At 37.6% G+C, this 18133-nt stretch overlaps 1 protein-coding gene across 1 annotated transcript in view; it reads right to left on the minus strand.

Moving 5' to 3' along the window:
- The window catches only part of LOC306868155 (SRC kinase signaling inhibitor 1-like), a gene marked incomplete at both ends in the record, with an annotated part of 124123 nt that overhangs the window by 21841 nt on the left and 84149 nt on the right, over positions 1–18133 (minus strand). The window contains 7 exons of the mRNA XM_079414205.1: positions 2673–2833; positions 4499–4519; positions 5094–5221; positions 7077–7169; positions 8995–9803; positions 13302–13594; positions 15949–16144. Of these exons, the coding sequence (XP_079270331.1) occupies positions 2673–2833; positions 4499–4519; positions 5094–5221; positions 7077–7169; positions 8995–9803; positions 13302–13594; positions 15949–16144 (1701 nt within the window). The remainder of the gene's footprint in view (positions 1–2672; positions 2834–4498; positions 4520–5093; positions 5222–7076; positions 7170–8994; positions 9804–13301; positions 13595–15948; positions 16145–18133) is intronic.

The following is an 18133-nucleotide window of genomic DNA, read 5'->3' on the forward strand; positions in this document are numbered from 1 at the left end:
AGAGCAGCGGGCTAAGCACACAGCCTTGTGGGGCACCTGTGCTCAGTGTGGTAGAGCTCGAGGTGTTGTTGCCGACACGGACTGACTGAGGTCTTCCAGTTAGAAAGTCCAGGATCCAGTTACAAAGGGAATTGTTAAGGCCCAGCAGGTTTAGCTTATTTATGAGCTGTTGTGGGATTATTGTGTTGAATGCCGAGCTGAAGTCAATGAACAGCATTCTAACATAGGAGTCTTTATTTTCTAGGTGGGTAAGAGCCAGGTGGAGGGTGGAGAAAATTGCATCGTCCGTAGAGCGGTTTGGACGGTATGCAAACTGGAGCGGGTCGAGTGTGTTGGGGAGGCTGGTTTTGATGTTATGCATGACTAGCCTCTCAAAGCACTTCATCATGATTGGAGTCAGTGCTATATCCATATATGGAGTATATGGAGTCAGTGCTATATCCCTGCATCAGATTCTATATCCATCCTGCTTGTCAGAGACGACTGCTGTCTTGGGATAGTTGCCCCATATGTAATAAATCTGACATTTTGACAGATACATTTCTGACTGATATGGTTTATGAATGTCCCCTGTTCCCCATAGAGGTAACTTATCAAACATCACTCTTCTCCCTCTTTTTCTGTCTGTTTCTCTGTATTTCTGCCCAACTTAACACACACACCAGCATTTCAATCTACACTTTCTGTAATGTAAAAAGTAAGCGATTTTGAATCCAAATTTTCAGTGTCTATCTTTTGTAAATGTGTATTAAAATCATCAGTAACAATCAAAAATGTTCAAAAACGGTCAAATAGGTTTGATTTTACCATCAAGTCCTCTGGTTTGGATGTTGAAGTGTGTAACACCAAATATCCTTTAAAGCAAGTCCTGTCACTCAGTGGCTGTCTTTGAAACGCCTCTCAGGCATGCAAGTGCAGCTCCTATCTCTTAGAATGGGGAAACATCAAATTCTCCAAAACTGGTCGCCAAGCTTATGATTAAATTTCATATTTGAAGTCACCAATGAAATCTGACAACAACTGCATCATAAATGTAGTTTATTTTTATTATGCACAGTCCTAGGCGCACGTCTCAGAATGCTGACTGTTTCTATAGCAACTGTGACTTCTAACGGCAGCTGCAGTGACGCGCTGACCTTACCGATTAGTGATTGGCTCTTTGGCTCAGAAGGCGGGGCTTCGTTCGATAGAGCGGCCATATTGAGCGTTGCATTTTTCCCCATTCAAAACTATACAAGTCACATGTCTTGGGTATTCTATAGTCTTTGGTAACGCATGCAAACTTTCCATTCTGAACTCTAAACATGACCGAGAAGAATGCATTTCCTCCTCTACACCACACACACTGAACACCATCGGGACATGGAGCAACAAATCTGTCATAAATACCAGGTGAGGCCATTCAGCACATCCTCCTTGTTTTTCGCTGCTGTGTGTAAATAAATTAGACTGAAATACTGTGAAGACTACAAATCGGTGCTGCTGTTCCTGCCGTCTGTGCCTTCTGCACCACCTCCTTAAATCGCCCTCCCTGTCAGCAGGCAAACATCTAGATGGCTTGCAGTGTTAGGTGCAGGTTAGTGCAACACTTCCTAGCATTGTTCAATTCTTGATTCTGACTGGTTGACACTCATTCTAATATGGCTATGAAGTATTTCCAGGTCTGCAAATAGTGTTTTACATTTAACCAATGTCTAGAGATAAGCACATGTACAAGTGATTTCCATGGAATAAGTGCAATAATTGACACTGAACTACTTAAGAATAAATTTTAGTAACTGGTAATTAGCTTCGCATCATGCTATATTTCAACCTCAGGTATGCATTCAGTTTTCAATATTTCAACGGTCCGTTGTCAATTATTCCTTACTTTGAGACTGAGGTCTTACAATAATGAGTTGTATGAGTGAAACTAAGGAAAACTACAGCTATCATAATTTACAGCTATCAAATATAAGCAATCTGGAGCAGTATTTTTTGTAATGTGTGATGATTTGCACTGATGCTGTGAGCGTTGTTGTCAATCGAAAAATGACACCTTTCTTAGTAGGAGCAAAATTACAAAATTTCAAGCATCAAGAAACATTTGTCCTCAACACTGAACTCAACTGAGCTGAACATGAACACTATAGCCTTCTTTAGAGCTGACTACAGCTGAACTGGATTTGTTTCATAACTGATGAACTTTGCAACCTTTACACTGTTACCAAACTAAATTGAATCAACATTTAACAACTCAACTGTCTTTTGTAAAGCTGCTTACAGCTGAAATTGAATTTGTTTCATCAGGAATTAATAGCAATATTAGCACTATTATTTTCCTGTTTATTAGTTTGAAGCTGCGTTTTGACACAATCTGTATGATACAAAGCACTATATAAATAAATGTGATTTCACTTGACTTCCTGAAAGCTAAATGCCACAATCAGTCAATCAGAACAACTTTGAAGTTTGATTTAAAGTTTCATAACCAGCTATGTGGAGCAGTCCCAATGAGATTACTACCTAGTGCGATGTGTCGAAAATAGAAACCAAGCAAGTGACAAATTGACATGCTACGCTTTTGATGGTCACCCATGGTGAGGACAAAAACTCAGATTAACATGGAAGAGTGATGTGATTTATTGAGTTACCTGCTGTGTGTCAAGATGCATGAGACCGTAACGTCTTACCTGCATTTTACGGAGCTGTGCGAGTTGCTTGCGCAGATCGGTGGCATTCTGTTGTAGGTCGTGCAGGTGAAGCTGCATCTGTAGCCTGGAGATGGTGGAGGCCTGAGAGCCTCCAGATGAAGGCGGAGGCATCAGTGCCAGCGGGGCAGATGGAGTCAGTGCTAATAACCACAACACAGGACAAAGATTCAACACAGTGAGCTTGAGACGCACTCAATCAAATACAAATTATTTTGCACTTACCCATCTATACCTTCTACACCTGCATTGTTTAGTCCTGCTCCTGGAGATCGGCCTTACAACAGAGTTTGTGCTGCTTTCATGTTACAACGATGTTTAAAATGTTTAAAAGTTTAATGCAAACACAAAGTCCTATGTAAAAGTCGGAAACTCAGGATAATGCTGCATTCAAGTCCACCTGGGAAGCTCTTACTGCCAAGTTAGACAATTGTTTTTAGGATGTATCACGCGTTTTTAAGTTGAAAACACAATATCAAAAACAAAACAACATCAAAAGCTCTTTTTTTCTGTTGTATCAGTAGATAAGAACTAACGAATACACCTGCATCATCTTTATACTATATGCATGGAATTTAACAAACAATTATTATATTTGCATAAAGAAAACAGTTAAGAGTGTGTAGCTTTATTTTGATCAAAAATACAGCAGAACAGTAATATTTCCAAACTTGTAAGGAGGAACTTCCCAGGAGGATTTGAACACAGCATTAGTTCAAGTCATGTTCCAACACACCTCGCTCTAAACTCAATCAAGTAACCTTGACTAGCTGGATCGGATGTGTTTGATAAACTCTGAGGGAAGGAAGATCTCCAGAAACCAGATCAAGGACTTTTGCTCTACACCCATCCTTCTTTGTGTTTTCAGACAGAGATACACTAACCCGCACACAAAGCGTGTTGTCACCTCCAGAACCCATTCAGGAACATGCTGTTAGTGAGGAATACAGAGATACCAGCACTCTCCAGTCAGCTGTTTTTAACAAAAGGGTACATGTACTGATTCCCCAAGATTCAGGAAATGTGAAAACCAACACATCCTCCCCACAATTCATTTTCAGTGTGTGAATGTGTTAAGTTTAGGAATGAAAACAGACTGAGGGAGAGAAATATCTAGTGCAGGCAGGCCACAGAGGAGAGATACAGTAGAAAACTACAGTGGGATCAGGCATTAAAGGGATAGTTCACCCCCCAAAAATTACAATTTTGTCATTTATTCACCCTCATGTTGTTTCAAACCTGAGTTTCTTTCGTCCATTGACCACAAAAGATGATATTTTGAAGAATGTGAATAATCAAATAGTTGGTAGCCATTGACTTCCATAGTATTTTATCCATATTCCATTACATTTACATTTACATTTATTCATTTAGCTGACGCTTTTATCCAAAGCGACTTACAATTGCTATACATGTCAGAGGTCGCACGCCTCTGAAGCAACTAGGGGGGTTAAGTGTCTTGCTCAGGGACACATTGGTGTCTCACAGTGGATTCGAACACCAAAGGCATGTGTCTTATCCACTGCGCCATCAACTGCCTCACATTCCATACTATGGAAATCAATGGCTACCATCAAATGTTTGACCAACATCCTTCAAAATACCTTATTTTGTATTCAACAGAAGAAAGAAACTAATATAGGTTTGAAACAAATTGTTACAGAGTAAATGGTAGAATTTTCATTTTTGGGTGGACTATGTTTTTAAATAAACAAAAGGATCACATTTTCATTTATATAAAAACAAACACGCCCACTACATACACCAGGAAAAACAGATTAAATATGAGAGAGCAGAGACAAGGCTACCTTTCTTCTTCAGCCGGCCAGCTGTAACATACATTAGAAGCTTTCATCTTGCAGTTAACTAAATAACCGTAATAAAAGTAAAGAAACAGAGTGCTGAATTGGACTTGTCGTGGATCAGATTCAAAGGGGGAGACTAGGACTCATGGGAAACTCTCTCGATGGCCCTTTATTGAGTTAAGAGTCGACTTAGACTCACCTCTCTTAGCCGTGAAGAACCTTTAAAGACAACTCTAGCAAATCAAAACTGGCTGCAGCCTTTGAAGGCTTGGCCACTGATGAAGGACACCCGTTGCGGATTTGAAATGCAACAAAATTGAAAACGAACAAAAAAAGGAGTACTGAGCAATATCCGTGAAAACATCAAGGTTATTCTGACAAAGAAGAACAAAGGAGTGAAAACAAAGTAGGGTCCTTCATTCAAGTGCACTCTGATGAAGAATCATGTCTGGTTGTTTTAATATGTCAAAGGCCTGTTTGAGATCAGCAGTTTTTAAACTTGGGCCAGCCTGATCTACTAAGAACAATATTTGAGATATTAGTTTACAGCCTGCCTCACAACTACTGTGGACAACCATAAAGAAGTAGCTGGACTCACTTCCTGTGACGGAGCCGTCGCTGGTGGATTCGGTCTTCTCGCTGGAAGAGAAAGGGAAGGGCCGTGAAAAGTCCGCCCCCTGGACCGGAGGGCAGCCCGCCATCATGCAGAGACGCAGCAGGCCGCATCTGAGGATCATACAGCCATGATACTACCACTGTACTACAGCACCTATAACTACACTTACACTACTCTAACACGACGACTTCACTAACCTTCTTTATGGCTAACAAAAGGTTTCGCTATCTATCTTATATTATGCAACTGTTATTGCGCCTTTTACTATCTCCACACATTACAATTCCTTTGAGTAACCTATAAAACAATTGTGTTAAACCATGTACACTGTTGTTCAAAAATTTGGAGTCGGCAAGATTTTTTTTAAAAAGAAATTATTACTTTTATTCATTAAGGATGATATCAATTGATCCAAAGTGACTGTAAAGACATCTATAATCAAATTCACTTCTTTCTATTCATCAAAGAATCCTGAAAAAAATTTGCAGCACAACTGTTTCCAGCATTAATAGTAATAAGAATTGTTTCTTGACCAGCAAATCACCATATTATAATGATTTGACACTGAAGTCTAGAGTAATGACTGCTGAAAATTCAGCTTTGCCTCACAGGAATAAATCACATTTTAAAATATATTTTAAAAGAGAATCGTTATTTTTATATTGTAATAATATTTCACAATATTACTGTTATTACTGTATTTGTGGATCAAATAAATACACTCTTGGTGAGCATAAGAGACTTTTCTTTACACATTAAACAATTTTACCAACCCCAAACTTTTGAATAGTGGTGTATTAGAACTGAGCTATACAACCCAATATGCTACTATTCTTCATTCTGACCTACATATTTTTTATATTCCAAAACAATTTAAACACTATCCTTAACCACACGTCACTGGCTTTAATAATGTCTAAAGGTCAGCAATGAACTCTCACTTAAAAGTATATTTAAGGCCTATTTACACCAGGGTAAATTATAATCAAAATAAAGGATTTTAACACCAAAATGCACAGATTTGTACTGTGATTATCTGACTTTTTTCACACACTCAAAAAAACAACAACTATCAATAGGATTTACATCAGGCAATCGTCTCAAACTCTACCTAATCTGAATTAAACACCCTACTTATACAATAATCTTATAATCTCTACTCAATGCTTTCTTCGAAACTGTCTTTTTGAGGTTAGAATCTAAATATTATTCATTTCCTTTCATTAAAAAAAGTTGATGTGAATGACTTGTCACATCGAATATGAATGATAATAAATGTCCAGCAACATCAAAGCATTGGGTACAAAGAGATTCATGGCCATTGCAGGACAAAAAAAGACCACCAGCACACACAATTTCAATACAAGCACTTTACAGTCAGCAAGTGAAGACATTTCTGCAAGCTTATGAACATAAGAAAAGCCAATGGCTATATAGCAAACAAGAATGCATGACAGCAAAATGGTACCATGATAACAACAGTGAGCATGTGTGAAATGGTTGAATGTATTGTGTAAAACTGTTTTTTAGTGTCAAGGACATTTTACATGGTACGCATTCTTAGGTACAGATGTTTTCCACATACACAAGAGAGTGCGCAACAACACTACTGCTTTGCTCAATGCTAACAAACCACATGCTGCTTCTATAAAATATGTGATTACTGTAAATTATGTATTTAATGTTGCATGTGAAAACTAATCAAAATGAACTACAAAATGCCATTTATTTCTCCATATAATGTTATTTCTCCATACAATAAGTTGAACTGTGAACTCATAGTTCTACTGTGTACCATGTACAATGGTCTTTACGTGTCAAATGCTTATTGTGACTGACTTATCAGAAGCCTGTATGAGTGAGATGGCTTTTATAGGTTGGTTGTTAATGTAAGTGAACATCTGATTGGCACTGGTTCCATGTTAATGGATCATAGATGGCTCTGTGGATGTAGTCATGTCTTACGTGCTGTCACTGTCTGGAGCTCGGGTTAGGACGCTCTGAACCAGTCCAGTCAGACTGGCTATCTGCTTCTCCATTGCCTCCATACGATCCCTGCTAACGAGACAGAGACAAAAAATGTATAAGTGTATACTTTTTTTAACATACATTTCCCAGGGTATTTTGCTTAAATTTTCTCTTAAACACTGTTGCAGTAGTAGATGTTCCATTACTGGCAGTCATATCTGTTCAGATTGTCTAGGGCAGGGGTGTCTAATCCATGTCCTGGAGAGCCAATGTCCTGCAGACTTTAGCTCCACCTTGTCCCAATCCTGAAGACCTTGATTACTTTGGTTCAGGTTTGTTTAACTGGGCTAAACTCTGCAAGATAGTGGCCCTCCAAGAGCAGGATTTGAAACCCCTGGCCTAAGGGCATCACTCAAGATCTCTCAATAATAAAGTGCCAGTGTCCGGGCACAGATTTTGTCTTCTAGTGAGTAGGTATAGCTTAGCACAGAGTAAAAACTGTTTAGCTGTTGGATCATAATGTTTGGAAGACGACTGAGTAAGAAGAATCCAGTATCTTTAAAAAAATGTGCCACACCATCCCAGAAATTCCCAATGAAAAGACAATGCCAAAAATAAATAAGATAAAAGATATAAATAAGATAAGGCAAACAAGATATTAAAACGCTTGTTTAAATCATGTGCCAAGTTCTTATAAATGTACTCTATATATTAATGTTTTATTTATTTAAGATGGTGGTGGTTATTGAGGAGAGACCCCCACCTCCCCACATGAATGTAAAGCACTTTGGGTGTACAGCAATACACTATAAAGCACTCTATAAATGCATCATTCAATCATTCAAAATTTTGGAAAAAAATCAAAGGTTATTTTAAAGACTAATGAATAATGCATGTGGTGTAACCATTAAGTTAACAACAATAACACGAGGGGTAGTCGTGGCCTAATGGATAGAGAGTTGGACTTGTAACCTGAAGGTCGTGGGTTCGAGTCTCAGGTCCGGCAGGGATTGTAGGTGGGGGAGTGAATAACCAACACTCTCTCCACCCTCAATACCACGATTGAGGTGAGACCCTTGAGCAAGGCACCGAACCCCCAACTGCTCCCCGGGCACCACAGCATTGGCTGCCCACTGCTCCGGGTGTATGTTGGATCGGTTAAATGCACACCACACACTACTTCCCTTTCCCCTTATAACATATGCTCCTAAATAATTACTTTCAAAAAAGTTATTTAAATATACAGTATACTGTATATAGAGAAGAAATTGTTGAATAAAGTCTGTATTTTTGTTTTCTTTGCGCACAAAAAATATTCTCGTAGCTTCATAAAATTAATGGTCTTTGTACACGGAGTCTGAAATTCTTGTTCGAAATATAAATAAAATTAAATAAATAAATAAAAATAAATACGATCTGACATTGTGTCAGTCATGTTTACACACTCCCTCCGAAACTTTCATCTGTCATAAAAAAATTCGGATCAGGTTTGATTTTCTGCGAAAATTTCAGACTCAGTGTGCAAGGACCTTAAGGTTGAACCACTGATGTCACATGGACTATTTTAATGATGACCTTACTACCTTTCTGGGCCTTGAACTTGTCAGTTGCATTGCTGTATATGCAGGATCAGAAAGCTCTCCGATTTCATCAAAAATATCTTAATTTGTGTTCTGAAAATGAATTTACAGGATTGGAACGACATGAGGGGTTAGTAATTAATGACAGGATTTTTTTATTTTTGGGTGAACTATCCCTTCAATAAGTATTTCTTTCTCGCATTTGCATAATAATAAATGCCGTTTATTAATTTATGTTAAGAGTGTGTAGACTGACCATGAAAATGTGTGTTTGTCCATGAAAAAGTAAATAAATAACCTCACATACATGTACGTGTACTTTTGCTAGTGCTTACCGTGTGTCCGTCTCGCCCCCAGATAATGACGACCCAAATCCAGGTCCTTTACTCCCATCTCCCAGGGGTTCAGAACTGGAGCTGGGTCTGGACTTCGGACTCTCCACAAACACCGAAGAGGAAGCTGAGTCTTTGCGGAAGGTGGTTCTCACAGGCGACCCTCGGCTGGGAGACCCAGTGAACGAATCCCTGTCCCTCAGCTGCACATCGGGAATCTTCTGCGGGGAGGAGGGCGGCAGACGAAAGCCCATGCCAAGTGTGGAGCTGCTGTAGGTATCGGAGTATAAGGAACCTCCAGGCTTATACAGGCTGTCCTCCAGGTCGCTTTGAAGCGCCGCAGCTGAGTATGTACTGAGAGACCGCACCGAACCTCGACGGTACAGACCTCCTGACACCGGGAAGCCGAAGGGGTCGGCGATGGTGGCCAGCGACTGAGTAGAAGCGATACTAAGCCGACCCTCGTGCATCAAGCTGTACGGATCAGCATAAAGTCCTTCATTCTTCAGGAGGACCATGCCTTTACCAGACATCTCCTCATCGGGTTTGACATCACGCCGCTCCAGGATGGCCGAGGAGGAGGTTAGGCCTTGAGCCTGTCCGTGAGAGGGCGAAGGGTGGTGGGAGTGGGACGGATGCTGGGGACCCTGTGGGTGAGGGTGACCCGGACCAGCGAAAGAGGGGGGACGACCGCCACTGTAGGAGAGACGGGATCGGGAAGGAGAGCTGGAGGAGGGCGAGGCAGTGGAGGAAGGGAGAGTGTTGAGGCGACGGGTAGGCGACGAGTCCCGGGATGAGTAAACCATCTCTCTCTAAAATAAAACAGAGAAAATAAATGAATGTATCATTTAATATATAAATTTTATGAATATATCACTCTGAGTTAGTTATTTATATAAGTCAAAGAAAGTCAAAGAAATTTTTTTTGAAAAATTTAATGCATGAACATATAAATGATTAAAGTAATGCATTTAAAGTGCATTACATAGATCAAAGGTGCAAACTTAAATATATTATATAATATATATACAGAAATAATTACAAACTTCTGATACTCTGAATGACACAAATAAAAATAATATGTAATTAATATAATAATAAACACATTTGATGAATTAAATAAATTTGACATCACACTTATTTACCTCAAAATGATAGTGAACTGTCATTTTAAAATGACATATTGAAGAAGAAGTGAATTCATCTGTGTTTTCAGTCAAGTTCATAAATTGGCAAGTTCTACTCTCATTAAACGTTTACATTTTTTGTTTTTCATGCTTGATAAGATGTCAACAACAACAAAAACAAATATAACTTTTTCTAAAAGTGTTTGTTTTCTATTATTTATAAAAGCAGAATAATTCCAAATTCTTTTTTAAACATTACATTCAGATGGTACAATACAATTTTATTTGTCTGATAAAATGTTTAAAATCCTACAGAAATCTAATGTAATAACCACCTTCTTTCAAAAATTGAAAAGCCACCAGTTCAATAGAATAATTCAGTTCCATTCATAGTTAGGAGAGTTAAAGTGGATATTTGCCAAAAATCGCTCAAAAGTGAAAATGAGTTGCTGACAAATCAAACATCTCAAAGCAAGAGCAGTCCTCCGAGATTTAGCATGAAACCAAGAGCAGAGCTCTAGACTCATTGACCCCATTCTCTCCTTCTCTCACACTCTGTCTTTTCATGGGTCTGTAATTCAACTCCGGGGAGCTCCATTCACCCTATTCACTCCTTTCACCCAGCCTAGCTAAAGCTACTGGCATAACATTGAATTACATGACACTGTATTCAGATTTCACCAGCGCTTCTGAGTGAGCACATATACTTTACTAAGCTACAATGAGCAGAAGAAAGAGCTTTTAAACTCTCCATTCACAAACACCAGGTAACCCACACTCATCTAATAGATTAATTTTTCTGTCTTGCTGCGTCTCAGTATCTTTCATTCTCTTCATTCTCACCTCTCCTTTGCTACATCCTGCATATCATTATAATAATGTTATATCTGCTTGTCATCTCACTTGCATTTATTCCACAGCTTGTTTTTTTAATTGATTTTAAGGCACTCATCTATCTTTTCGTTATATTTTTTGTTTCTTTTCTTTTTTTCCCCAACTCTGAGAGTAGTCGAACTTACTGAAGCATTACAGGGATATAGCTTGTTAGCCTGCGTACACGGACACACTGACATAAATGCAAGTACACACTCCAGGGAGCAGCTGACATGTTCTGTCTAGAGTTCTGTTGATGATAGAGAAATGAGCTTTATATTCACTCAAATACACACAAACAGAGAAGGGCTGTAGAGTTTCAACTCGAGTGGCAACTTGAACAAATTCAAAGTGGTCAAAAGGTGCAATGAGCATGTCACTGCAGGCTGCCACTTTCGAACCTCTTATTTCATTTCAAATATGAAAGCAGCAATTAACCTAAAAAAATACTCAAGTTCCAATTTAGAGTATATAGAATGTGTACAGTATTAATTATTTTTAAACAAAAACTGAGAAAATATGCACAATCTCTCTCTCTCTCTCTCTCTCTCTCTCTCTTTCTATCTCTCTCTCTCTCTCTCTCTCTCTCTCTCTCTCTCTTTCTCTCTCTCTCTCTCTCTCTCTCTCTCACACATGCACACACACACATTGCATAAACACTTCAGATGGGAATCGTAAGTAATGAAACCAGGGGAATATTTTCAAACTGGGTCCTAGGGTGCTGTAAGTAAGGGTTAGGAGGTTGTATTTTAGGACTAGCATAATTAATTGGATTTTATTTGATCGTTTTTAACACATTAAAATAATAATATTACTGTTTTATTCTATCTAATCAGAAATCATGAAATTAATCAGAATTACTAAATTATTAAATCCTATGGACAGTTTAAATGTTATCCATTTTACATTAATAGTGGGTAGGAAAATATACTCTTGCAACTTAAAGTAAATATTTTGCAGATAATATTTTAATTATATAATTTTCAAGAATTAAAATCTAATAAAACATTTAATTTTAGAATTTTAATTTTTGTTTGAAAACCCCTGAATTAAGTGACTGTTTTAGTGGGTAAACAATTATTGGTCTTAAATATATACTAAATCTAAACATAAACAATAGCACATTTTGCTACAACAAAAAATCTGTTGTGGATGTGAATCTTTAGCATACAAATCTTTAGCATCTCGTTATAATACAAGCAAGCAGCCAGTCAGTAATAATTAATTACACTGATTTAAGTCTAAATGAGTGAAAACCCATTCTGCTTTCCCAACTCTGACACTCTATAAAAAAACACAAACACTCAGACATCAGTGTACACACATACAGTACACCCCACACAAACAATAAACAGAAACATATGCATACATTAACAGCCTCATGTCTAATCCCAGGTGAAAAACAAGTGCACTTCCATAATGCACTTAAAGTGCTCTATTTTCGCGCACTAATTTTGTACTTAATACACTAAAAATGATCCTTTAGTACTCCTTAAGATAAACTTAAGATCATCTAAGTGTACTCAACTGTGCTATTTTGAGACACCATGAATATGAACTAAAATGCACTTTTAGCATACTATCTTTGTATTTCAAAAATGTATTTAGCTACCACTTGTAGTACACTTGAGAGTACTAGTGTATGAAAGATGGGTTCAAGTATTCAAGTATGATCTTAAGTTTATCTTAAGGAGTACTAAAGGATAATTTTTAGTGTATTAAGTACAAAATTAGTGCGCGAAAATAGAGCACTTTAAGTACATTATGGAAGTGCACTTGTTTTTCATCTGGGATGTTAGCTGAGAGACTTGTGTCTAATAGCAGTGGGTATGGTAAAGACGTCTCACACTAGAGAAGTAAAAACGAACATTTGATCAACAGAGTGACGCAACATGATCGCATTTCAAAGTCAACCCACATCAAACTCCTGTGGTAGCACAGCGAGCTCACAAAGTGAAAAACTCCCAAGTGATATGCCAAAAACTGTGCATAATTCAAAAACCTCAGAGTTCAAGAACATCCAAATCTGAAAGACGTCGCTCAATGGATCAAACAACGGGTACTTTCCTTTAATATATTTAACACACAAAAAGGACCGCGACGTCGATTTGAAGGTTAGGTTTGCCTTTCATTTCGCCACATACTGCGATCTACATCCTTAACCTTGTGATTTCTTATTTTGACTTGGGAAAGAAAACATTCTTTATCAATCTTGATCATGCTTAGCACCGCCTTTTACCCATAAGCCCATGCTGAGACAATGTAAGATGGAAAACAGCTGAATCATTGAATGCAGGAGGAATATCTCACCCTGAGGTCTCCGTTGGCCAGATGTGCTGCAGGATAGGAGGCATAGATGGGCTCTTTGCGATAGATTTTAATGATACTGCGGTCCTGTATGTCCCTCACGTCCTCCAGCTCGTAGAAGACGTTCCTCGCTTCATCTTTGATCAAGATGGCTGTGTTTGGGGACTTCAGCATTCCTGCTGTCAGCTTCTGAGGGAACATGTGCACGATAAGTGCGTGCAAGGTCTCCAAACTGTTGAGCTCGTGAGTGATATGAACACGTCTGGTCTCATCACCAAACTGCAGGAAAAGGACACCTGAGGAGAGAGAAGGAGGGAAGTAAGAAGAAAGTCAGGAAAGACCACCATGATGAAGATGAAAATGGTGAAGCATAGCTCCTAAATGTGACATTTACCCTACAGTATGTATTTGAATGGCATATCAAACTTTCATCTATTTGGTTTACACAGTTTTATCATAAACTAACAAACTAAATGTGATGTGTACAGTATTTATCAGTCATACATAAATGAAAGAGGTAAGAAAATGATAAGATTTCTGTAATAGTATTAATAAACTGAATGCGTTTTAAACACACAAAACAGCCTCAATAGTTATTCTCAAAACAGAAATTCAATTACTTTCTGACTAATACATTTTAACTAATTGAATTTGGCTTGTTTCACATATATATATCATGTTTATACTATTCTAACTGAATGAATTCAAATGTTTTTCACAATGAACAGATTTATGCAGATTCTAAGCAACTTGAATGAATGCATGTAGAAGAAAAAATTATTTAAATAAAATTAAATAGATGAAAATTGCCGATAATAAACTGTGCAGAAATCTTACCTGCTGCTTATCTGTTTTATTTATGTGTGACTGGCAAATATGAAGTGTGAAAAGCATCACATTAGGTTTATTAGTCTGTTTATGTTAAAACCGTGTAATCCAAATTGATGTAAATTGAATGTAAAGTGTGTTAAGAGGGATGTCAGCGACAGCAAGTCTCTCGTTCAGGGCTGCTGAACTCCTCCTGCAGACTTTTTGTCATCCGTTTTTGTCAGTTTATCACGGCACACTTCACCTAACGGGGCAGCAGGCGATCCTAAACTTCCTGCTGATGGGACAATAATCTCTCTGTGGGGAAGAGCTCCAGCCGAATCACTTTCAGCAAATACTGTGCGCTTGCTGCTAACACGCACTCAGCTATAAAAGGTCAACAACACTATCACGTCTAAGAGATATTTTGCACCATGGAAACCAAATCTGAAAAACGAACTGTTGAAGGTCAGTTCATCTGAATGCATTGTACTGCTGTAATTAAAGCACTGCTATTAACTATCAACAAGTAGAAAATATTTCACAGTATCTAATTGCAGGACAGCAAAATGTCATCCTCTGCCAAAAGCAAACCAGAACTGTGGGGCACATGTTTTTTTTTTTTTTTTCCCCCACTGATTCATTTATAACATCCAACCATTCAAACAAAGGGATTCAACAGAATGAATCAGACTTTCCATCACCGCAAATGAACAACAGCAGAATGTGTTTAATTATTGTGTGATCTCACCCAACTGTGATGCTGCACACACAGTACAATGTGACATTAAAAGAAGTAATGTAGCACCATGTCACATCACTATTAAATAGCATAGATATTTCCTGAGGATAATTTGAATGCAACTTGATCTGTCCTTGTACTCCGAGTTATTTACAAGGAAACGATTATCATAATGAATACTTAATTGTTAAACATTCAAGTACATTTCTGCATAACCTTTGGAATGATGTTTACATTTGAACAAAGCATTTTGATTTTGAATTGCGCCCTGAAATTATTTTGAAATAGTTTCTCAAGAGGCGTCGAGTTCAATTTAAATTGGTTATGCAGTAACAGTTCAGAAGAGATTCATTTCATTTGAAAGTTACAGAAAGTCGACTGGATGAATGAGAGGCACTAGTGAAATTGTTTAATTTTCTATTATTTATGGGCTTTGTACGGCATTACAGGCCTTGACAGAAGAGAAGTGTGTGGAAAACTTATTTATTAAAATTACACTACCACTCAGAAGTTTGGGGTCAGAAATATTTTCAGAAAAGTCTGTATGCTCACCAAGGCTGCATTTATTTGATCAAAAGCACAGTGAAACAGGAATATTGTATAATACTAATGCAATTTAAAATAACTCTTTTCTATTTTAATATATTTAAGAATTCCATTTTATTCCTGCGATGACAAAGCTGAATTTCCAGCATCATTATTCCAGTCTTCAGTGTCACATGATCCTCCAGAAATCATTCTAAATTGCTCCTCAAGAAGCATTTCTTATTATCAATGTTGAAAACTTAAGTGCTGCTTAAGAATTTTGTGGAAACTGTGATATACTTTTTCAGAATTCTTTGATGAATAGAAGGCATTAATTTCAAAAAATTTTGTAATATTATTAGTGATTTTACTGTCACTTTTGTTTAATTTAATGCATCTTTGCTAAAAAAAAAAAAAAAAGTATTAATTTCTTTCCCAAAAGAATCTTACACAGTGACTTTAGTTAAGTTGATAACTTATTCTTGTGTTTATGTGGGCATAAGCATATTAGTCATTTGAGTGTCAGGTAAAGAGAGCAATTTACTGATACTCAGATGAGGCGTGTGTATGTGTTACCTGGAGAGTGTAGTTTATTCTGGCTTGCAGAGCGGGAGAGTGGGAGGCTCTGACGGAAACGATTCATGCGGTTGAAGCCCAGCGGCATGTCGGCCTCAGACATGGTCTCCAGAGACTCAGCAGATGCGAAGGACAGTTTAGATGCCTGGTCTGCCAACCCTGACTGAGTGGACTGGGAGTGACGTGGACTACGGCTCTAAATGACAAAGTGAGAGAGAGATTTCTAGCATTTTAAATGGCATGATGTAAAAGGTAGACATTTCTAACTCACAAGGAGAAACCAAAAGCAAATTCCTCCAACCAGAATAAATTGCACCTAAACCTCCCAAGTTTGTACCCAACAACACTCATAGGATATGACATCACTGCTCCAGCTCAGGGTGATAAAGGCAGATAAAAAGGACCTGATTCTCTGTTTGTGTAATGATGGGAAAAACAGCAATGCATTGACAAGAAAATCACAAACAAACAAGTCTCTATGGATTTGTCTCTACAAACAGACAGAGACGCTAACAATTACACAGAACAAAACAGTCTGCCTCACTATACCATATACAGTAATGGTGAATCGCACATCTGTGGATTTCTTGTCAGATGTTTCTGGTTATTTTGTAGTATTTAATGAAGAGGATCCACACAACCGCATCCTGGTGTGTTTCACGAGCTCAGAGACACCTGTACTGAGCTCCCAGGGTGCACTGGGGAAAGACACATCCACAGAGGGGCATCAAAATACATCAAATCAATTCTCCTCTGTACTGCAAAAAATCTGCTTCTAAATCAGTATTTTCCCCTTTTTTAAAGCTGAACATATTTAAAACTAGACAATTTTACTTGAAAAGTGCATTTGTGTAACAAATATTTTTCTTAGAGAATATAAACCATCGTACAAAAGTTTGGGTTCCTTAAGATATTTTAATGTTTTTGAAAGAAGTCTCTTTTGCTCAAGACAGAATTTATTTGATCAAAATAGAAAAAAATTTGTAATACTGTGAAGTTTTATTATGATTTAAAATAACTGTTTTATTGTAATATAGTTTAAATATTAAAGTGTTCCAGTCTTATGATCCTTCATAATGTAATTACAATTTTTGGTTTTTATTTTGTAAAAGTGTTTACTGTCATTTTGTATCCAATTATGCATCTTTGTTGAAAAAAAGTTTTTTTTCAACAAAGTCACAGAGATTGTTCCAGATTCTCTGAATCTTTGGATGATATTATGCACTGTAGATGATGATAACTTCAAACTCTTTGCAATTTTTCTCTGAGAAACTCCTTTCTGATATTGCTCCACTATTTTTTGCCGCAGCATTGGGGGAATTGGTGATCCTCTTGCCATCTTGACTTCTGAGAGACACTGCCACTCTGAGAGGCTCTTTTTATACCCAATCATGTTGCCAATTGACCTAATAAGTTGCAAATTGGTCCTCCAGCTGTTCCTTATATGTACATTTAACTTTTCCGGCCTCTTATTGCTACCTGTCCCAACTTTTTTGGAATGTGTAGCTCATGAAATCCAAAATGAGCCAATATTTGGCATGACATTTCAAAATGTCTCACTTTCAACATTTTATATGTTATCTATATTCTATTGTGAATAAAATATAAAAGTTTATGAGATTTGTAAATTATTGCATTCCTTTTTTATTCGTAACTTGTACGAAGTCCCAACTTTTTGGAATCGGGTTTGTACATACATACATGCATACATACATCCATCTATAAAATAAGAGCTTGTTTATCCACACAAAGACACATATCCATATAGCTTTCATGTGTCCAATGCTAAACTAAATGCTATAGGCCTACAAACTCAGCAAGAAAGAAATGTCTCTTTTTCAGGATACTGTATTCATTCATTCATGCTGCACACATACAGTACTATTGTAACACAGTTTATGCTGATTGCAGTGTAATCAGACTTTAGACATTAATATGTTTTTAAGATACTGAAAAAAGCACAAATGTCAGGGCATTTCAAAACTTCTCCAGAACCAAAAACGCTTTACATATCTTTTTGCACATGCACCTTGCGGTTTACATGCAGCAGGTTATAGGCAACAGGCAACAGTTATAATAACATCCGTAATGTGAGATTAAGACTAGCCTAAAACAGGGAGACAGGAAGGACAGCTGATCATCCTTGCAGTGCCAAATAACATGTATCCAAGTGTCCCCCCAGATG

This window comes from Barbus barbus (assembly GCF_936440315.1).
Source record: "Barbus barbus genome assembly, chromosome: 4".
Taxonomy (NCBI): Eukaryota; Metazoa; Chordata; class Actinopteri; order Cypriniformes; family Cyprinidae; genus Barbus; species Barbus barbus.